General features: G+C 40.8%; 1 protein-coding gene across 4 annotated transcripts in view; it reads right to left on the bottom strand.

Annotated features, from left to right (window-relative positions):
* RNF145 (ring finger protein 145) overlaps positions 1–22,605 on the bottom strand; it is a 46,562-nt gene extending 23,957 nt beyond the window's left edge. Inside the window, exons 1-3 of one of the 4 annotated variants that reach the window (XM_065691003.1) lie at positions 22,370–22,605; positions 12,850–13,063; positions 1,780–1,888 (exon numbers count right to left, since the gene is read on the bottom strand). In XM_065691003.1, the coding sequence (XP_065547075.1) occupies positions 1,780–1,888; positions 12,850–13,033 (293 nt within the window). In that variant the 5' untranslated portion in view covers positions 13,034–13,063; positions 22,370–22,605. The other 3 variants (XM_065691004.1, XM_065691005.1, XM_065691002.1) reach the window with 3 other exon arrangements.
* Positions 22,606–23,325: the final 720 nt, after the last annotated feature.

The following is a 23,325-nucleotide window of genomic DNA, read 5'->3' as shown; positions in this document are numbered from 1 at the left end:
GGCTTTGGCAATAAAAGGAATAGCTCCACTAACATTGTATTTGTGTGTTACACTTCACTATTTTCAATATTAAAACTAATGGGATTCAAACATTCTTTTGAAAAGCTAATGCAACCGTCACTCCCCACACCGTACAAAGGCTGATGCTGAGAACCCCTTGCAAACCAATTCTAGGTTATGTCTATGGAATTGGTAAGCTCACTCAAAAGTGTTAACAACTACATTTGCTTTGCAAAATAGCTAGGGAATACTGCTGGACTATTTGAATCCAAGACATCTTTTAATTAAATGTATTTTTTGGTGCCTGATGATGCAAGATTTAACTGAAGTCTTTATTAACTCTCTCCAATAATACCAAATAGAGAAAGCTTAACAAGAATACGCCAAATAGTCCACATAATAATTATCTAACATGTTTCAAGAAAGCCTGTAAAAGTCTCAAAACTTCACAAAGCACAGAAGTCACAACTCACATTACACAGAATCACAAAGAAAAATGTTATTAAAAACCCACAGTGCTAGACCATAATGGATCAACCAAAATCCATACCATCTCTCTCTCTCAAAAAATGTAAAGATCCAGAATGGCATAAAGATCTCTAGAGGGTAAATCCTCTGGAACAAAGCCCTGTATCTGATTGGAATTTGTTACCAGCTTCATTTCAACACATGTTCTTAAGTAATGTTTAGGTTGCTTTTTCAATAAGTAAACCTTCAACCCTATAAGAAACACCCCCAAACTATATCTATAAAAACTGAGGACTCTCCTGAGGGTGATAAAAAAAAACCTCTTTCCTTCCTACCCAGGAAATAAGAGCCCATAATTCCCCTATTGCACCCTCGTCCATTCAGGAAATCATTAACTGCAACTGACAGCCGTAACAGTGACATGCCAAGTCACCACAAAACCTTCATTAACACTCCCCTGAACAGCAACATACTAAGAAAGAGAGTCCTGCAAATGCTTTGGAACAACAATTTTGATGAAGAAAACAAACTTATCTCTTTAATCAATCAAAACCACTTTTTAAGTGTTTCCCATGGGCAGGCACCAAAGCAAGGCAGGCTCAAGTCTGTATTTTCAAAACTTCCCATGTAAAGCCCTTAATATGATGGCACTCGTTGGTTCCAATTAAGCATCTGTCAGTAAGAGTTTATACTGGCTTTCAACAGATTTAGCTGCAGTCAAACAAACGAGGAAGGCTTTGTCTTGCCCAACCTGGAGTTCTCCAGTCTCTTGCTTTGTGTTTTAGATCCACAACACCTGTCTTTGTTTTCATTGTAAAATATATTACACAAACAAAGATGAATTAAAGAATAAACTCCACTATTACTTTACTTTTATGATCTTCCATATCACTATTTGCTCCCATCCTAGGGGCCAGGAAACTAAAAGTAACATCCTGTCCACTTGCAAAACCCGGCAGTGTTGAAAGCATGTTAGTTGAACCACTGACTAACTCAGATTAGTACATCAGAGGCCAGATTTAATCTTGTGGTAAGTCCTTTCTCTTCTCAGATGAGTGAGCATTATACTCCACAGAAAAGTAGCTACAAATGACTTAAGTCAACGAAAATACACCAGAGCTACCTGACTGCATATTTATTTCCATAATTTTTTTCAAGACAAAGAACAGCAAGATGTATTTATGTGTCTGGCAGAGAAGAAAAGGCCTCCACAAAAACAAACCTACCCCATTTATATCAGATATTAACAAAATACCAGTTATTTTCATAATCCCCCAACCAAACTATCAAAATTAATCAATTTATTCTTACCTGGAAATTTGGTGCCCAGCATAAAGCAGCAGTGCAGTCAAAAAGTACAGGTAAAGCTGAACCAGGTGTTGTCTTGGTAAGGTTAGGAGCACAACACTCAAGATGTAACCTGTAACAAAAAGCAGAGTTGAAATTTCAAAAAATGCTACCTGACCCCAAATTTCTTAAAATATGAATTAACACTCGTTCAGATTTCTTTAACCACCTTTGTATTTGGTTTTATAATTCCTGTACCTACATTTTCCTGTCATCAAAACACAGAAAGACCACCACCTCTTCTTTTATTTCCTTCTGAACAGAAATAGTTTTGCTAGCTTCTGTAAAACCACATCTAGAGCTCAAGAAGTAGACTTGATCCACAGTATTTTAAAGAGATTTAATTAATATAACCTCTGTAAGAAAGAGAAAACAGGCCTAGGTCTCCCTCTTCTTCCAAGTGCAAGCAAGTTTCAGTGTAGCAGGGAAAAAAGCCTATCCAACAAGCTCAAGTGATGTAAAAATCCTTTTCTTGCAGCAAGAGACACACAGAACACTTTTCCATGCCGATGAGCATTATACATTTTAATTCTTCCACTGTATCTTCATGGGTTAAAGACACATAATTAGAGATGAGGACACAAGTGCTATTCTCCATACTAGTAATATTAAAGCACATTCAAACTTTCAGTGTTGCATAAATCTAGGACAGGACTTGGCACAGCCCAGGATTTGCAGGCATTTACACTGGCAGTTCTTTCACTTCTTGTTAGGATTTAATAAGACTGTTGAAAGACTCGATGCAGGTACAGCTTTACTCTCCAAGACCACAGCCTGGGTGCTTAGCAGCCTCTCTGTCAAGCAGTATACCCGTATTTTTTTTCATACCTGCTTTCATTAGGATACTTAAAGTAGTGCTTTGAAGTTCACTTCACAAGTGAGTGGTACATGTCCATCTTTTTTCCCAGACAGGCTGCAGGTCAAAAACCCAGCACGTGGTGCCCTGAGTAATCTCTGTTTCCAGCCTCTCCCTCACAATGCAGTGCACCCTTCTGCGGGTCTCTACATGCTCTTTCTGAAGGTCAGCTTAAGTATCTGGCACTGAAATCCATTTAGGGGAAAAAAACCCACCACAAACAACAAAACAACTGCAACAGCTAACAGCTTCCCTGCAGCTAAGAACAAAACACTACAGAAGAACTTACCATGACACTTAAGAGCTATACTAGTCACATTACATTTAGACTTTCATCCATCTACTCAGCAACACTAAGCACAGTGTTTTTAAGGGAGTTAATTTATACTTGAAGCTTTTAAAAAAATACTTAAAAAATAATGTAACTCTAGATGAAGCACTCATAAGTAGTGCAACAATCAACTTGAGAACACAGTATGTTCCAATAGTTGAAAAAGACTTCAGAGTCAGTTGGTATTTATGTAGAAGCATTTCAGGGCTGTCATCCTCAGTAAGTTACCTCTAAAATTCCATCAACAGTCAGGTCTTCAAGAAGGTAACTCACAACATGCTCCTAGAAAAGGCCCACAGGTTGCCAAGCAAAGATCATTTCAGATATGACAACAGGATTGATACAGACAAAGCAAGCCTACTTACTTACCTTTTTAAAAATACAAATATACAATATACATATTTAGCATTAAAGAAAATTTGTCAAGTACTTTCATAAAGTCAATGTGACAAGTTGCATATCTCAGCTTTTGAAAAGGTATATCCTAAACCAATTGAGAGATTCTTTGATTAGAATCAACTATAATACAAATCACAATCACTAATTCCTGTACAGTATCCATCTGATCATTTACAAAAGTGATCAGAGGGACAGAACACCTCTCCTATGAGGGAAGCCTGGGAGAGTTGGGGTTCCTCAGCCTGGACAAGACTCTGAGAAGACCTTACTGCAGCCTTTCAGTACTTAAAGGGGGCTTAAGAAAGATGGAGACAGATTTTTTTAATAGGACCAGTACCAACAGGGCAAGGGATAATGGTTTCAAACTAAAAGAGGGTAGATTCAGACTAGATAAAAGGAAGAAATTTTTTACAGTGAGGCTGGTGAAGAACTGGCACAGGTTGTCGAGACAGGGGTGGATGCCCCATCCCTGGAAACGATCAAGGTCAGACTGGACTGGGCTCTGAGCAATCAGATCTAATTGAAGATATCCCTGCTCATTGCAGAGGGGTTGGCCTAGATGACCTTTAGAGGTCTCTTCCAACCCAAACTATTCTACAGCTCTGTGATTTTTATTTTGAGCTTTCTAAAGGGGCCTGAAACACAGCAGTACAACAGTTTCCTTCTAGTAACTGTTTTATACAGAATAGCACACTTTAGCTAATACAACACAGATGTTCTACATCATCTGTTTTCTTAGCAAACGCGTGTCTTATCATATTCATCCTCTTTATTCACCACCTTCCTTCTACCAAATACACAAATGACAAGAGGAGGAACTCCTCAGCAGAACCTCCATGAAGACATTTAACTAATTTGCACCACACCACAGCATCACAAACCAGCTCCAGCAGCTCTCACACCATCTGCAGACATTCTTAACACCTCATCTCTGCTGTACTCACCACCTTCCCTTGATTGCTTACTTAGGGACAATTCTCTCTGGGAACAACCCACGTGGCACAACCATGTATCATTCCAGCACTTGAGTCAAATCTCTAAATCTTTCCTTCTCACTGTAGCCCATGACTCACCTTCAGAGAATTAAACGGAGTTTATTATGCAGTCTTTTATTCCTCTAGTACTCTATAAATAGTCTAAGAATACCTGTTTACTGTATCTGCATTTAAGCTCTGCCATGTTCTTTACCTTATTCTATCACATGAAAGTTTGCTCCTTGGCCACAGGATGATGTACTTTTTACTGTAAAAGGAAGACATTTTAGAGGGCAGTAACTGCACTCCTAACACAGCCATGTTACACATGAATATTTTAGAAGTGAGTGAACTAAAATACATAAGAATTCACTGAAGTAGTGAAAAAAAAAAAAGGTCTAAATACAAATCACATGATGAGAAGATTACTGTCACATCTGTGCCTTTAAAACAGAGGGCTTCCAAACAGCACAGATGGTTATAACACTGCACAGGGAAGCAGCACAAGACAGCCAAGGTTACTGCAGAAGCTTGAGCAATGAATTCCACTGTTCCTGAGTTTGGGCTGGAATTTAAATGTTCACTTTGAAGCAGTCGTTTGCTCTAATTGTTGGATTTTGAAGAGAGGGAGACTGAGAGACATTTGAAGTAGTTCCCTTTCACTCTTATTTACAGTTCTCTCTTGTGACTTGATAAGAGAGAGATTTCAACACACTTCATACTGCAACATTTGCATTTTTGCTGCAGAGGCCCTATTCCCGAAGTGGTTCCAACCTCATTTTTGTTGACAACACCTTTGCAAAAAAAAAAAAAAAAAAAAAAAGGCAAATAATTCATTACCAAACCATCTCATTGCCTAAAAGGAAGACAAAAGCTCAAAATCGGGCATACCAGCAGTAATAGTCTATTCCCTTTGTTCTTGCCCAAACAAATGATATAATTAGTGCATGGTATAAATAAGATGCCACTAAAAAAAAAAAAAAAAAAGAAAAAAAGACCAGGAAATGAAATTTCTCACAGTGGCTTTCTGATCTAAATCATTACATTCTGTTTTCATTTGCACTTCCTCTGTCAGGAAAAAACATTATGTTGAGAACATACATCCCTTTGGGGAGATCCTCCACACACACTCTCTTGATAGTCTGAGAAACAGTCATCCTTTTGGTTAGCCTTCAGCAGTGGGTTAACAGTAACTAACGCCCACTTCCATCCAAAGCTTTTTGAGCTCTGTACCTACAATGAGCACTCCCCTGATTTAGGCTGCGCTTGCTATTTTTGCTCTTGGGACTTGGTGTATTGTCCGTTTTGACTCACCAAGTACGTTTCTGTTCAAGTGTAAGCAGAGCAGGCTCAGTGAAGCCCAATTCCTGCCCCAGTAAAGAAACCATTCTAATGCATATTATAAAAAGATACAGACAAGAGAGAATAAACTCCTTCCTGAATACAGTCACAGTGCTCTAATGCCAGGCCACCACCAAACAGAACTGTACCATTATGCTTCAAGCTATAAGGAGCCCAATAGAAGACATTCTGCCAACTTTACGAATATACAGCCCCCACAGAGTACCTATTCAAGAGCACTAGGACGCAGAGAACTTCTGCTGCCTTTTGTGTAAGATGTTAGATTTAAGTCCCACTGAATAAACTGTGAATCACAAAAGCACAGAATGGTTTGGGCTGGAAAGGATACCAAGACCATCCAGTTCCAACACCCTGCCTTGGGCAGGGACACCTCACACTAGACCATGTCGCCCAAGGGTCTGTCCAGCCTGGCCTCGAACACTGCCACTTACCACTTCTTTGGGTAACCTGTTCAAGCGCCTCACCACCTTCACAGTAAAAAACTTCTTCCTTATGTCAAACCTGAACTTCCCCTCTTTAAGTTTAAACCCATGACCCCTTGTCCTATCACTGCAGTCCCTGATGAAAGGTCTCTCTCCAGTATCCTCTTAGGCCCCCTTCAGATACTGGAAGGCTGCTATGAGGTCTTCACGCAGCTTCTCTTCTTCAGGCTGAACAGCCCAAACATTCTTAACCTGTCTTCATACGGGCTATATTGTAAACACAGTAATAAGTACAAAAGCTAAGCTAAACATGCTAGAACACATGTATTAACTAGCTCATGACCTCATTTACAACTTGTTGATTCAGCTACATTAAAACCTCTCACTGTGCAATACTCATTGTTACTGTAAGCAGCAACTCAGACTGCCTTTCAGCAATCTGTCTCCATGTATCTACCACCAAGGTGTTTCCCAGCCTCTCTCACCCCGTATTACCTCTTTGCAGACTCAGGTGTCTGAGTTTTATTGACATCCTCCAAACAATGGAGGCTTCTGGAGCAAAGTTGCAACCCATCCTCTTTATGAAACATTTTAGTGCTCATTTGCATGATTACAGTTCCCTTGTGTCCACATTATTACTCAGCTTCCTGCAGGTTTAGTCTAAAAATGAGAACTCTGCACATGAAAGAGTTCATAACATTTCTTAATAAAACCACACCATCTCCTGGAGTGCCAGAAAGTAAGGCACACTAATTTAGATTCTACCAGGAAATTAATTTGGCAGGCCCTAACTTCCAACTCACCCATATCTTAAAAGGGTAAAGGGTCGAGCTTACAAGAACTTGCAAAGCAACTCGCAGTGAAGCAGCAAGTCGTGATCAACAGAACACCATCAAAACTCCTGTCTCCGTGCAGGATCAATGCATGACGGAGTGATTCCGTCTCAGCCTAACCTTCGACTGTCCTTATTTCAGTTAATTCAGACAACTATTTGGCCACAACATGAAAATACCAATAACACAGGACAGACTTCTGAAAGACTATTTGATATGGTAAAAGTATTAAAACAACAACTGGCACCTTCATTTTCAGTGTGTTTAATTCTCAGGATAACCAGTCATCAGACTGGTCACACAAGAATTTTCACAGAGATTTAATGTATTGTTTGTCTAAATCATCTGTCCTGAAAGCAGATGATTATTAAGAGATTCACTTTAGAGCACACTTTAGTTAAAGACACAATGCAGATGTTACTAGGAACATTCTGTGGCCTATTCACCAGAGGGCAGCTCAAGCCTAGAAAAAACCCTAACTGCCAGTTATTTTTAAGTTGTGTAAAACAAGAGACAAAAAGCTCTTGTACATCCTCAATTCATACTAAGCATCCTTTGCAGAATGACTCAGCTAAAGGCAGTCTTCTGAACTGACTGGAACAGCTATGCTAGACTTCTGAGAGTGAGACTAGATCTTCATCTGCTCTGTTACAAAAGGCAATGTCATGCAGAATGTCTGCCACTGGGCAAAATGACCTCTCCTGTGTCAGAGGTGGCTCCAACACACAACTCATGCAAAAGTCACTCCACTGAAATCAACATAGAAATAAGCTGTTCAGAGAGCATTAAGTGCTCTCAGTCTCAAGCAGCCACTGAGGCACTAGTACTACCCCACCATAAAGCGTAGCTTTCATCTAGCTTGTCTCACCACTGTCAACTGATACCTGTTCAAGAAAACATAAGCATAGTAGGACTTAACATGTATAGCATTTTGGGTGAGTGATGTTTTTGCATGGTGATGCCAAGGCACAGCTCTTCCTTACCCTCCCCCTCAGCTATAGCTGGTCGAATAAATGTTAACTCACTCTAAGTAGTTCCACACTTTGAATGTGCCCTTCAGAAAATGTTGAAAAATCAGTTCATATATAATCATATAACAGTTAGGGTTGGAAAGGATCTGAAGATCATCTAGTTCCAACCCCCCTGCCATGGGCAGGGACACCTCACACGAAACCATCCCACCCAAGGCTTCATCCAACCTCAGTTCTGAACTGAGAAAGCACACATCTAAACACACTTACATACAAGGAAATTAGTGTTTACCCAGTCATGGCTCCGTGCAACTATAAACAGAGCTCAGAAATCCTGTTATCAACATCTGCACATCTCAGTGAAAATAATGCCAACAAAACAATTTACTCATTACTGTGGTACTGTCATCAGTCCCAACAGCTGTTTCTTTAATTTTTAAATGCATAACAGATCGGGCACTCTGAAGTATAAATAATCCAAGAACTGAGCTCCTTACAGGGATTTGCAGTATTCTCTAAACAAATCAAATGGACTTCTAGTTCTGCCATATGATTCAGGTAGTGTTCCTGTAACATCGCACATCTAATGATCAGAATTCTAGGCCTAAATACAGCCATGGAAAACTTGGAAGAGCACTGGAAGACAACACAGAAGTGGAATCATAAAAACAGAAATGGTCACAATGTATTCTAAATTGCAAACACAAATTGCCATGTTGTCATGAGACTGGTACTCAGAGTCCACTGAACCTCAGCATTTTAAGTGCCTCCTTTCAAGCAAGCCGCTATTGTTAAACAAAAAGCGATGAAGGTTGCCAAGGAGAGATATCAGCTTAATACAGAAAAGTTACCTGCAAGCATCCATATGCTGAGAAAGCTGTTTAGTAAAAGCTACGACACTAAGGCAGCAGTACATGAACTGGCAGTTCCTAGAGTTGGAAAGAGGAAAGAAAGGGTACACTGTGTTTTAAGCACTGCGTAATCCCTACCCAATTCTGTGTCTACCAACGGCAGTATACCCTGCATTTTATCTGAGAATATGAAGACATAGCAAGTAATTTTTTAAGAAATGAAGACCAACTCCATGTCATAAAATTGCAATGGATTAAAAATAGCTAGAGTTTAATATAGTAACTCTCAGAAAATAGTTCTACTAACCATGTATCTAAACACTGCTGGCAAGAGGAAGATAGAAGACATGGCAGAGCAAACCCAGAGATGCTGAATCTGAGCAGTATCTCTCTCATCTTGATATGCATTAACTGCATTTACACATCTAGTCATGCATCCTCTTCTCACAGTTTTGGAAAATTTGTTTCTGGAATGAACTGTGACTGCTTCTTTATTCTCAACACTGAAGCTTCACATGGCACTTCTTACTGTGTTTGTATTAGAGTACTGTATCTTTCCTTTTAAGACAAAAGGCATCCCAGAAAAAGCAATCCAAATAAAGTATCTTCTAATTAATGCACAAGAGCTTAAAGAAAAGTGAGCAGACCAAAGCAGAGAGCAAACAGCAAACACAATGGCAGTAAGCTCTGTTTCTGACCCCCCTTTCTAAAGGCAGCATTTATAATAAGTACTTCACACGCAGCAAGTGATGTGACCAAGCAACTAAGGTATTAACCTTAGATTCTGCTCAAGAACAGAGTTGTGAAAGATGACACACCTTACACCTAGTCCAAGTTCTTAAATAGCCCTTCACTTTTTTCACTGAGAATTCCTTTTTTGTGTGTGTAATGACAAGGAATATAATTCAAGATAAATCGCTCTTATTTTTATTCTTTGGTAGGAAAACACTATGAATTTAGTGCAATTCTGTGCCTCTAGCTTGACAGTGACTTAAACTCTAAATCCGCCTATGATTACAGGTTAAGCTTGTGATTCTTCTCTTCCCATCTAGCCCAGAGTGTTTACCAGTTAGCACAAATAGCATTGCTTTGCCCTTCACACAAGGAAATTACATGGTTTCAACTGTTTCCACCTTCTTCATCAAAAGAATGGAAAAAAACAAACCAAAACCCCAAAACAACCAACCAACCAAACAAAAAACCTGTCTTCTCAGAGCCACTCTACAGTGCAGAAGAGAACACTCAAGTCTGGCAATAGAATGTGTTGGTCTCCCCTACGCAGAGGTTTGACATAAAAGCCATTTTAGTTAGCACAGATCTTTCCTGAAGCAGAGGCTATTCTAAATTTATACAAAATTATTTTAATGAAATCTTAATGAAGCCACATTGTACCTTTAACAGCTATGGACAAAGAAGTTCATTTGCTTTCTAAGCTGCTTTCCCTCCAGATCCTTCTACCTGGTAACAGCCTATCAACTAGCAGAATTCTATCTGGTAATACAGCACACTGCATGCAATTTACCACAAGCTCTCTCTACTGTTTGCTTTGCTTTATACACATTAAGTTAAATTTCCTGCACTTGAACCCATGGCTGAGTGGTTACCAGCACCGAATAGTTTCCCTCACTGAAGTAGATAAGGTCTGTTTCATGAAAAGATATGAAAGGGAAAAGCTGTATCAAACAACAAATTGCATCCTGGAGGCTTTTATTATATTCCCAGTGCTGCTGGCTGGAATGTGAATCACACTCGCTTAACAAAAACAACTGGCTTTCCCAACTTTAAGTCAAATGGATGGAAGAAAGTAAGTGCATTTAAACAGAAAAGATATCCCTGGTAACCCCCAGTGCTGAGCTAATTTCCAACTTTGTATCCTTAGTTCCAGGAAACGGTTCACTATATCAAACTTGGTACGGTTTATTGATTTTTATGGCTCTCTAATCAAATCATACCTTGAGCATCTGCCCAAGATAGATGCACCCAATTTTCTAAGGTGCTAGAAGCACTTCTATGATATGGTATCTTACACTGCCTATATAAGAAATTCAATGATTGTTTGGTATTGCAAAGGGCACTTGCTGATACTGTGTTATATAACTGCAAATATGAACAGAGCATTTTTTTCTCCTAAATAAAACAGATTAGCATGTTGAAACATATCCATGTTAAATTGTTATTTAAATTACATACTGGCAGTTAATTTCCCTCAGTATATCTTCAAAGAAGCTTGATTTCCCAAACTGGTGAAAAAGTACTTTGTTTTCATTACAAATCACATTTATATATTCTGATGTCATTTTAATTAAGGTTATACTGTAACCTGATGCAACTAAATCTATATAAAATCATGTGTAGGCATGCAAATTGATTTGTCCCAGCCTCACAATGACACAGCTTAAAACCACCTCAACACCCGGGAACCATATTGAATCAACTTCATTTTAAAAGTGCTAGCAAAGTTTTGTCACTAAAAATTGCCTGAAAATATTTTAAAACAGGTAACTTGTTTGATGATTTAGAAGCCCTTCTTGGTCAGTTGGAGCAGTAGACGTACAGACGCCCAATACTGTAAAAGCAAAAAGCAAAACAACTGTTGAGTGATTGTGTACCAGCACAAATGCACCACTTATATGAGGAGCACAAAGTCAGAATCCACTAGTTTAGTACTAAAATAGCATCCAGGTGAGAAATACTTTATTAACAATACAGCCATCAAAAGTGCCAGAGAGAGAGAGTCATTATCTCAATGGAATTAAGGGAGGACAAGTTTGTCAACTGGCTATAGAGGGGTTCTGTCACAGCTGGAAATTACCACTGACGTCTTGACAGCCTACTGCACAACTGTTAGTGCTGTGCTAGAAACTGATTTCTATAAGATACTTATGGGCATACAAGCACATGAGAAAGGCAGCCCACCACAGTCCTGTGTCACACGCACCAGCAACAAACAAGTATTCTCTCCACAAACATATGAAAACAGCACAGAACTGTAACACCAGCTTTTTGCACCAGAAGTACACTTCTATTCCAGCATGAGAAAGTGGAGCCATAACAAAGAAAGCCCCATGTGTTTTTAATGGCAGTAAATAATTTCCAGAATAAAGAGTCACATGCCAACACTTAGGAAATCAGGATTAAAAACATGGATGGGCCACTTAAAAAACACACAGTCCTCCAACTCCTTAAGTAAAGGGTGTTTTCTTTACCTGACTCCAGTATGTCTTTATCCTCCAAAGCTATCTACAAGTAAGAAACACCACAGAGTGGGAAAATTATAAGCTAGCCGTTTCTCTCCAAGCTAGGCAGTACTCATGCAGATGTCAGTGGCTATCAACCTCAACAGCCTGGATCCAATCTCTAATTAACCCCATGTGCAGATGAATCACATACCCACCTGGAAAGCAGGTCCCAGAACATCAACCCTTCCATCTCCCAAAATCAGATGTCTAGCATTCCAGAGCTAGACTTGCAGGCCACGGTTCAAACCTCAGCTCCCTGAGCTGTGCTAGTAATTTCATCCATTTATCTACAACACAAGGACTTGTTACCTGCTCTAATCCACTCACAGCATATATACAGTTCATATGGTTCTAAACTGAAGAGCTGTATCCATGCAGCAGTGAAAGCTAACCTTCTGGTGCTGTGATCACAGTCCAAACTAGGCAACCTTTTCCCTAATCTCTTGTTTGATGACAGTGATATAAGTTACAATACTTCTTGCCTGCACAGCATTTCACAGCAGCTTTCTCATCAGACACAGGGCAAAGTCACTGTGCTATTCTTTCAGGGCACAGATCCTGTTTCCAGACACTATCTACATTATCAAGGCTAAACATCAAAGTTGAGTAAAACACCTTAGACAGGATTTTTACAGCTAATATAAACAGACTCAAGCAGAACTGTAATGAATATATCATCATGCTAATTGTTGTAATCAATATATTATCACACTATTACCAAGTTCTTAAAATTCTCATAGTAAGCAAACTGGTATTTACTACAGCAGTGTTTTCTCTCAAACACACGTACACTTACCCACGTAATGCATATTAAGGGCCAGGTACTTGTACTGGAAGAGAGGGTTGTTGTGCAGGCTACTTCTTTGGATCTGCTGGAAGAATGAGCTGACATCCCATCTGTACAAGACATCCAACAGCATGATGCTTGGGACCCTTAGGGCCACATTTAACACTGCCTCCAACTTCTCCTTTGCAGCCATTCTCTTCCCTTTCTGTGAACTGGCAGCAGACTGTAAATAGCGCAAGAGAGAGAAGAGTAATCAGATCAATCTCATTGTACAAACAGCTATTAGGCTTTGTGATCATATGAATGGGGCTTCCTGTGTGGCCACAAATGACTGAATGAATCAACTGAGTTAAATTCAAATCCAGACAGGACAACTTCTATTTTTGCTATATAAAGGTCAATTTGTTAGCAATTTTTCCATGGTAATACTATAACATAGGAGGAGATTAATTTCATTAACATGGTCAAAGGGTATATCCTGAATAAACCTTCATTCTTATTTGCAATAATTTTGCATTCAAAACTTCAGCCGAAAGGCACCAATGTATTAGGTATTACATAAACATGAACACAATAAGCTTTAAAAAGCAAATATCCAATAAGCTTTAGAAAGCAAACACCAACAAAATTCAGACGCTACCTCTACTTAGCTTAACTCTATGCCTCTCAAATGAAATAACGACTAAGTAAAGAGTTTTTAAAACATTTCAGCTTCGCTTCCTCAGTGCAAACTAAAATAAATAATTTCCCAATATCTAAGCTTTTAAAAAATAATTTCCAGCATTCATTAACATCTAGTTTATGTATTTATGGAATTTGAGGGCTGCATGTTTTAAAGATTAGGACCAACAATGCAACTATGCTACTCATTTTAACATAATTTATACAAACAAAAGACCATCTCCTCACTCCACAGTACTAGAAGGTAATTTAATTTTGAAGCTTGCTATCAAAGATAGATGATGTAAGACAATGAAGGGTGCTCCTTTTAACAGGAAAAAAATGCTGGTCCACAACAGCATCTCTAAAGAGATCTAGTCACCAACAGGACCATTCTGAAGAGCAAAAGGATCAGTTTCTACATCTTGTCAGGGTACTACTTTCAGCTGAGACTGACAGTTGTTCCTAAATGAAATGTGGTGTTCTTGCCACATGCCACCTTCCCACCCTAGGAACAGAATTCACCCCAGGCAGTAGTTGGAAGCCACCAATTATATACATTCTACTACAGAAGTGCGGTTGAAGTATTCAAGGCCAAGGTGGGTATGATCCAGCAAGTTTTTACCCACAAGCAGCCTTTCAAACAAGTAAAAAGAACTACCTGCAGCACAATCACTCCCTCAGTGAAATCAGAGTTAAAAAAGGCTCCTGATCCCAATTATTAGGGGGACAACTGGAGAGAACTGCAACCTGACTAAAGAAACAGAAAAATCTGCACTTGGAAAAACACTTTTAAAATAAAGTTTCGAAGGACTTTATTCATATTGTCCTTGTGTAAGTTCTAAAAGCTTTTGCAGTTATGCAAGTTCTACACTAACAAGCCAATGTGGAAGTTCTGCATGAAATGAAACCATGCTAACAGACAGAAATGAAACCAAAAATCTTCCTTCTTGTACAGGGACACCCATGCACTATCCTCATGTGAAGTTTTATTTGTGTTGCTATGGCCAAGATGACACCATAAACTGACCATGTGCACACCTAAGGCCACATTGACACTTATCAAGGCATGATGATGTAAAATTAATTCAGCTCAGGAAGTCAGGACAGATCAAAACTGAGATATGGCTCAGTAAACCACAGGTTACAGGGCTGCTGCTTATCATTGTTTAGTCCACAGTATAACCTTTCAAGTTATGTAAATGCAATTTTTATAGAGCTCTTGCAACAGGTCTATAAACCCCAAAGACAGCACTTCCTTCCTCTCACAGAGGAAGCGCATCCCCACTGCATCAGACATCCCACACAGTACCAGCATTTCACAGTGCTTCCCAAAACTAATCAAAGGATCAGCCAGAGACTACATACATTCACAGAATGACCAACCAAAACCACTGCCCAAGCAGCTACTACAGAATACTCGCATTCATCATTTAGTGTGATTAAAAGATGGGGTTTAAACGTATGGTATTGTATAAACAAAAGTTGGGAGCTACACAGATTGTGTACACTGAGTTTTGCCAGGCTGAGTACTGAACTACAAGCCTATGCTCAGCACAGAGCTTAAACAACTCATATGCAAATATTTTAAATGTCCTGGCATTCTCAAAAATCTTTGGGTTTGCCAAGTTTGCAGAACTCATTAAAACTTTTAATTTCATCTGCCTCCTGTAGGGCTCAGGGTGGGCGGGAACTGACTTACAGGTTTTCACTCTGTCATAAAATACCCATGAAAAGCAACAGGCAGCACCTAATCTCAAAATACATTATCGTAACTGTCAAACCTTTTCCAGTCATCAACAACAACCAAACATGTAGGACAGGAAGGAAGTTTTCACTTTCCTTAATTACTCCAAATGTAGAATTCTACAGACAACTTCTAATACTGAAAGCTAATTGAGGTTCAGCACATCCAAATTAGGCTGAAAAATGTTACCTCCCAAATTCACAAGCACATACTTGAGAATGGAAGAGAACTGGAAAGGACAGCATTTATGTATCTAATAAAGCCATCCAAATTTCAAATCCTGTTAAAACAAAAGCAAAACAAATTCTCAAAACCACATTATGTCGCAATGGATAGGCCATGAGAAGCAGCCACTGCAGCATATTCTGTCACTGACTGACAAAGCATCCAATACAAATAAGGAACCCTTTAAAATCAACTCCACTAGAAATGCGGATGTGTTAAATAAAGCCTCGGTTGTAATTGCTGCCAAGCTCTAACAGAACATAGTACAGGCAAGCAACAAAGTCCATTGCTCTAAGCTCATTATATTGTAAAGAGCTCTCACAATACATTATTTTGATTGGTATAAAAACAAACAAAACCCCAAAACCCCACCACAACGTTAAACCTCTAAAACCTGTAGATAAATGATGATGACAGGAGTTGCCGGATGCTCAGACGTTAGGAAAAAAATAGGTCACTGCTGTACATAGCCAAAAAATGGACTTAAGAGCAGGAGTGGGAAGCCAGTTATTTGAGTTTCAAAAATGTTTCCCATGTTTTCAAACATCTCCTTGTTCCAGATCACGATAAGAGAAGGAAAAGTCTTAGGAAGAATGTCTTTGTTAACCTCAGCTGCCAACTGAGTACCATGGAGCTGGTTGCTCACTTGCACACAGCCCCACCCCCCGTAGTAGAATGGGGAGGAGAATCAGAAAAAAAGTAAAACCCAGGGTTGAGACAAGAACATTTTAATAACTTAAATGTAATAAAATATAGTAACTGTAATGAAGGGGGGGGGGGGGGGGAGCGGGGGAAGAAAAGCCAAAACCCAAGACAGACAAGTGATGCACAATACAATTGCTCCTGGCCAACTCCCCCCAGTTTCTATACTGAGCACGATGGGCTACAGTATGGAATATCCCTTGGTGTAGTTCAGGTCTGCTGTCCTGCCTCTGCTCCTTCCTGACTTCTTGTGCCCTGCTCATTGGTAGGGCATGAGAGACTACATAGCAGCTACTAAAACATTAGTATGTCCAATGCCGGGTTGGACAGAACCTTGATTGACATAGTTTAGTGTGAGGTGCCCCTGTCCACGGCAGGAGGGTTGGAACTAGATGATCTTAAGGTCCTTTCCAACCCTAACTATTCCATGATTCTATGTTACCAACATTATTCTCAGACTACATCTAAAGCACAGCACTGCATCAGCTACTAGAAAAAAAATTACCCCAGTCAAAACCAGAACAAAGAACTTCAGGCTTCACATCCTATGTGAATGCTAGCATAATTGTGCTATTTGACCAAAATCACCTTTTAAAAACTCCCCATTATAACTGATTGTTCATGGAAACATTTTTTGTTTTAACAACACCGTCCTTTACAAAAATCCCTCCCTCATCTGACGTAGCCTTTTTGTCAAAACCATACTTCTAATTAGCTTTAAACAGCAGAACTGGCAAAGCAAAATATTTATAAGTGTATATATATATATGTTTGTATAAAGCCACCATAAGCCTGTCCCAGCTCATTCCATTAGCAAAATAGATTAGCAGAAAACTCAGAGAAAAAACAACCCAAAACCTCAACGATAACACACGTTTTCTTTTTAACAAAATTTTCTTTCTGAGGATTTGTCATCACATAAAATGTTACCATTTCAGCGGAAGCTGTGAATTATGCCACTTAAACCAGCGTAACTGTTGTTTATGCACCAACATAAATAGAAATCTATTGCATCACAGGCAGAAAATACTCACTGCTAAAGCAGTACAAGAGGCTGCACAAAATCTGCATCCATTTATCCAAGCAGGTGCAAAATTACATCAACAGACTAGAGTTTCTACATTTAGAAAAGCATTAATTGTAAAGTTATTTACTAGTTACAGACATACACTGGAATACCTGCAAATTTAAGGGTTATTCCAATATTATGACCACCAAAAATCACCATGTAAAGATGCAGAAATTCCAGTCAGGATCAGAACTTCAAAACCAGACTTGATTCTGCAACTTTCAGCCTAACATCTGTGAACAAAGTGCTCATTCTCCTACAGGACTGGAACCTAAAATACTTGGCAAGATTGACTAGAAACCAAAAGAGACAATTTCAATTTCTGCTCCTCACATCTACGAAATTCTAAGTACTTCATTACCCAGCAGACTTTGATCTGTAATCCAGTTTACACTTGGAATTATTTTTCAGTGATACATTCTGAAACTAAAAATGTCCTAGCTAAAGCTTTTTATTTTCCTATAGGATAAACTTTGCTAGACAGATCTTAAAAAGGATGAAAAAGAAAAAAAAAAAATAAATTCAACCCAAAATATATAACTCCTACCTGTAACTATAGAAAAGTTCAGCGTCACAGTTCAAAAACTAAAATTAGCCCTATCAGGTGGGCTGGATTCACGTACTCCCCAGAACCCCTCCTTCTATATGCCTGTCCTGTTCTTGGAAGGAAATTTAAAGGAATTTGAAGTACAGAAGAATCCCATTCTTCAGAGCCATAGATCTTTGTATCATCAGTTTGGGAGAGAGAAAACAAAGAGAATAAAAGGGAAGGGACAGGACAAAAAGGTCTATCAGTTACGCACTTAGAAAATAATTTCCTTGTGTGAGTCTGTATCAAAAATCCCCTAGAACTCCAGAGAGTATGTGAGTCATGGAGCCATCAAAACAGCTCCTTCCCATGCAGTCAGCAGGAAGGAAAGCAAAAGATGTCTTGCTCGCATATAATTTAAATTGGCTAACAAGGATAACTCTCTAAGATTTCTGCTGAGAAGGCCAGATACAGTGAGCATACCAAGTGCACTAATGAAACAGTGAAACATTGCAGACGTGTGTGGTAGTACTGTCATCAGCATCCGGTCAGCATTTCCAATACTACTCAGGTTTGTGGTTTACACTAGAGTAGTTCAGTAATTTCAAATAAACAGAAAGTATTTAGCCCTCAGTTTAAAGATTTAGAGAGAATCAGGCAAAGACTCCTCGATCCTGCTGTGTAAGAAATTAACAAGAATAAACTTTTTTTCCTCCTTTTTTCCCCCATCAGGTCTAACAATACCTACTGCTGTAGAGCTGCTGCGGTGGTGTGACTGGAGAACTGTTACTTCTACCTAGAAAACAAATTAATTCCTCAATTCCTACTCACCCAAGACTCATTCCATTGTGAAGTGTGACACAGGTAAGGTTAATCATTCTAAACTAATACATAACATACTTTGTGAAAAACAGCTTTTACTGCAAATCAAATTAGTCAACCTCTTATCTGTCCATAGGCACTTAAGTGAACATGCATTCACATTAAAGACATATGATAACGAACAAAACCAACTAGAGATAGTTAACGGTATTAGAAGGAAAAACTGCATTTCCAACTTTCATTAATTCTAGCAAGTTTTATATGAGAGAGAAGAAAATCAGTTTAGGAAACGAGGACATGTATCACAAAGCTGTTAAGTTCAGGTTTTCTTTAAAGATTTATTTCTGGGGTACACGGATACGCTGTGAGCAGTTCCAGTACACTCAATTATATAGCAAATGTATAATTTATAGTCAGCCTATAAAACATCCCATGTCTTTTATTTTTCATAATGAGCAGGTAAGACCAGGCAGCTGAACTCATGGGCCGACACGTTAACAAAGGTTAACAAATCCACCAGGTACGCAGCAAAATCTCTCTGGATTCCTACAGAATTGTCACTCTGCCTGAATATGATCAGTTCAAATACAGCCACACTAAGAGGGATTGCTTGTAAATTTTTAGATGACAAACTTGCATTGGGCACCTGAATGACAGGAATCCAATTCATTAAAATAAAAATATAACTAATCATATCTTTAACTAAAATAAATCTTCAGGAAAAAAACCCAATCTAGATCAAATCGACAAACTGAAGTGCTCTGAGGTCCTTTTTGACTCTACAGTTTCTTCCCAGTCCCAGGTTTGGTTTATTAACTAGTTATTCAGCATTTTTTTTTCTGCCATCACAGCCGTGTTTGCAAGCCTACACCTACAATCCTGCCTCACCACATTTGTATCAGCACATTCTGAGAAAATCTGGGCAGCAATCCCAAAGCGCCTCTGCAGAGGAGAGAATACCCAGAGGACCTGCACACAGAGCACTAATGACAGCCCAAGATGATGCAGTCTGTGAGTGACAACCCACCCCAAAGAATGGATTACAGGAAGACCAGCCATAGAAGTGAAGCTGGCAGACCCCATCAACCTCACAAAAAACCCTGCAAGCCAAATGTGTTACCAGGATGAACTTACATGACAGGATGAAATATGTTTCATTATCCACAGTTGCTCATTTAGTTTTTAGCCATTTCAGATACAGACAGAGCCTGTGCTTAGAATCGGCAATGCCAAGACTAGTTAACTCACTGGTAAGAAGTTAAAATACAAAATAAGACTTTCAAGACTTTTCTAGGTCAATAACTGATAAAGTTCCCATTGCTGGTGCTGCCTTAGCTATTTGAGGTGTGTAAATAAAGAGCATCAGCTTCTAGGCCTGTGAAACAGGCAGCTTAGCTTCCTGCAGTAACAGACTCCTGTGACAGAAAGATCAAACAAATCGTAAAAATACTGAGAAAAGTCCCTTTTAACACATTCAAACTCAAGACATGCAATCAAAAAAATTTTCCAGAAAAACTCCATGAGATGAAGTACCCACTTCTGAATGTTCAAGTATGCAACTAATTACAAAGCAGCAGGGCTTCTCTGAAGTGAAATGAAATGTCATAAAAGCAAAGGCAGGGCAACTGGCACTAATCTCTGAATCATATTGAAGGCACTAGATATGAACATGCACTTAAAAAGCAAAACAACAGTAAACTGTCCACTCTATAACCACATCAAACACTGCCAGGTGTATCTGGAGCTAAAAATGGATTCAGGGAGTAAATCACCATACAAATATAAACAGATCCAGAGGACTGGAAGAGAAGCCATCCATATGTCTGTGTAAAGGAGGAAACCAACTCAAGCTGAGACAAGAACTTAAAGAATGTTTTGAGAGCACAACACAAAACACTAAGCAGGCTTATAGCTCTTTCCATGGCACACCCATTTGTACACATCTTGGCACAACGTGCCCTTCTGTATCTGCATCATGGAGCCCAGCTGTTCAACCAGAGTGAGATATTTATCTCTTTCCACCATCTCCAAAGGAAGGAATTACCCTGTATTTCTTCCAACACATCACCTGGTTCATACCTCCATCAGAACTGGGGTGTTCTAATATCAGCAGCTCCTCACAAGACTGACATAAACAAGGTGAATCCTGTGTTTTGGACAAGCAGTAGCTCTATGTTTTGACAATCCTTCCACATAATGGTGGTCACAAAGACAACTATTTCCAAATGCTAATGAGTTTAGGAATTAAAGCCTTTCATGACATCATGGTTCAAACACCAGCAGCTGAACACAATAGTTACTAAGGCTAACTAGAAAAAGAAAAGAGTTTCTTACACAGCTCCTTATTTAAGGTAACTGGCAAAAATAAGCCAAGGTTACAGATAAGCCAAAGTTACAGGTGCAATAGTTTAACAGCTCTCACCTTAAATAAATTTCAATATTTGAATCTACATTCATTAACCTAAAAAGTGATCAAAGGCAGTAATTAAAAATTATTTCCCTCTTTCCCTCCTAATTTTGGTCTCTAGGGGTGCATTACACACACAAAAAATCCTAACACAAATTTAACTAAAAGTATTCAAGTCCCAAGTCCTCAAAACAAGTTAACAGAGAGTCTTGTACTAAAAATTGAAGAAACAAATATAGCAGTGCCTTCAGAGTTTTTTTAAAAGGGACGTATTTTGAATTAGATCACAAATGGCTAATATTTATGAGTCAAACACATTACCAGAATCTCCATTTTCACTGGCAATCTTCTGCCTATAATGCCTGCTATTCTCCCTTATTTACCAATATCTACATGCATTAAACAGAAAACCCCACCTTTTTTTTTCCCACCTTATTCTCCCGATCACATTCTTTATGCACCAGGCCCACACACACCCCCAAAAAGGGAAGTGCAACCAAGAGATAAGAATCCCTCTAAGCGCAAACATGTCCCAAGCGTACTTAGTGCCCAGAACTACTCTCGTTCACAGAAAAAGAAATGAAAATTCTTATCACAAACCTTATTTTAAAAGACTACAGAAGGTCTCCAAAAAATCGCCTAACATGACATAGGTAAGAAAGATAGCACAAGCCCCGTTCTTTACGCCACAGAGGCTGGTTCTTACATAAGCATTACCATATGCTCCAGGGCCCGTCTCCAGCAGGCAATGGCCGGGCCTCCCCACTGCCCGCCCGGCTCCCAGCACACGGCACCGCTCCGCCTCTCACCCGCACGGCGTGCAGCGCCGGGACACCAAGAAAGCGGTGTGGGAATACCGACAGCTGGCTGCGGGAAGCAGAAAGCAAGGCCAGACCCCAGGGAGGGAGCGGAGCACCGCAACATCCACAGCGAAGCGAGCACCTCGGTCACGGCTGCAGCACCGAGCAACTCATCCCCGGGGCCCGAGGCCAGCCGCGCCGCCAGGCCGAGCACACGGACATACAGGCTCTACGGCCACCCCTCCGACGCCCTCCACACACCCTCCCCTAACGGGCGACTTATTTCCTGCCCGCCGCCAGCGCGGCGAAACCCTCACGTTCACCCCCGGCGCTGCAGAGAGTCCCTCGCATCCTCCCCCGGGCCCCGCGCAGCTCCGCCGCCTCTGAACTCTAGTAACCCCCGCACAGCTCGCTGCGAGGCACCGCCGGCGGAGGGAGGGGAGCGAGAGGAGGAGGATGGAGGGGAGAGGTGGTCACTGCGCGCAGGAGAGCCCGGGATGGCCCCGCACACGCGTGAAGCACCGGGGTGCGTGCAGGGGCGCCCTGAGGCGGCGGGTGGGGAAATCACCTGGGCCCGCGGGTTCGCCGCCTCCTCCTCCTCCTCTTGCTCCTGCTCCCCGGTGCCGCGGCGGAGCTCCGCGCCTCACAGAGACAACTGTGGCGGCGGCTCGGTGCCCGGCGGCAGAGCAGCTCCTCGAGGCACCATGGCAGCGCCGCGCACGCCTCAGGGCGCCGACACCCCACGGCCCTACAGACAGGCAGCCATTGCCTCGCTGCTTGCGCGCGCGCGCCCCTCTCGCTCCGCGCATGCGCCCGCCCCGCCCGCAGCCGTTGGCGGTGGGCCGTGGTGGAGCTGTAAAGGGCAGCGCGCGGGGTCCGTTCCTATGTTACAAACGCGCGTGGGGAAACGGGGCAGGCGGTCGACAGAGCAGAACGTGATTTTTGAGAGACAGGCACCGGTCTGGGGCGGAAAGCGCCCTTTGGGGCGTACGAATGTGGCCAGGGAGGCTGCACCTCTAGTTGCCCCTAATGCCGGCTACCCCCGCCCCACACTGTTGAAACACCCCCCGGAAAAGGCAGAGGGTTGGGGTTAAGTTCCGCGGGGAGAGCAGTGTTTGGGTTCTGGGTCCTCCCGGGACGTGAGGACTCGCCAGGCAGCTGCGAGTCTGGAAGATGACTCACAAAGGCCGGTCAGCAAGATCTGAGGTAGCGTCTGGGCAGATGCTTAAAAGGCAGCTCTGCTATTTTAATAATACTCTTCACTGGCCTTATGGAACACAAAGAGCTGCATTGACTTCAAATGCTAAGGTTGTCTCTCTGCTTTTTTCCAGTGGTGTACTGTGGAAGTTAGTCACCTTTGGTATGAGATCAAACAGAGAATACCGGGCTTTTTGTCCGTCTGCACTGACATTTTCAGCTGAAGACCTGTGCTGGGGCAGCTCCAGCAGCTCAGCTCGCTGTTCCTCACACCCTGTACTCACAGCCCTTGCAAGAAAAGTCCCTCTGATGCAGACCCATTCTGTA

Source organism: Lathamus discolor, chromosome 10, assembly GCF_037157495.1.
Source record: "Lathamus discolor isolate bLatDis1 chromosome 10, bLatDis1.hap1, whole genome shotgun sequence".
In the NCBI taxonomy this organism is placed as follows: Eukaryota; Metazoa; Chordata; class Aves; order Psittaciformes; family Psittacidae; genus Lathamus; species Lathamus discolor.
This window is presented reverse-complemented; position numbering and strand designations above follow the sequence as displayed.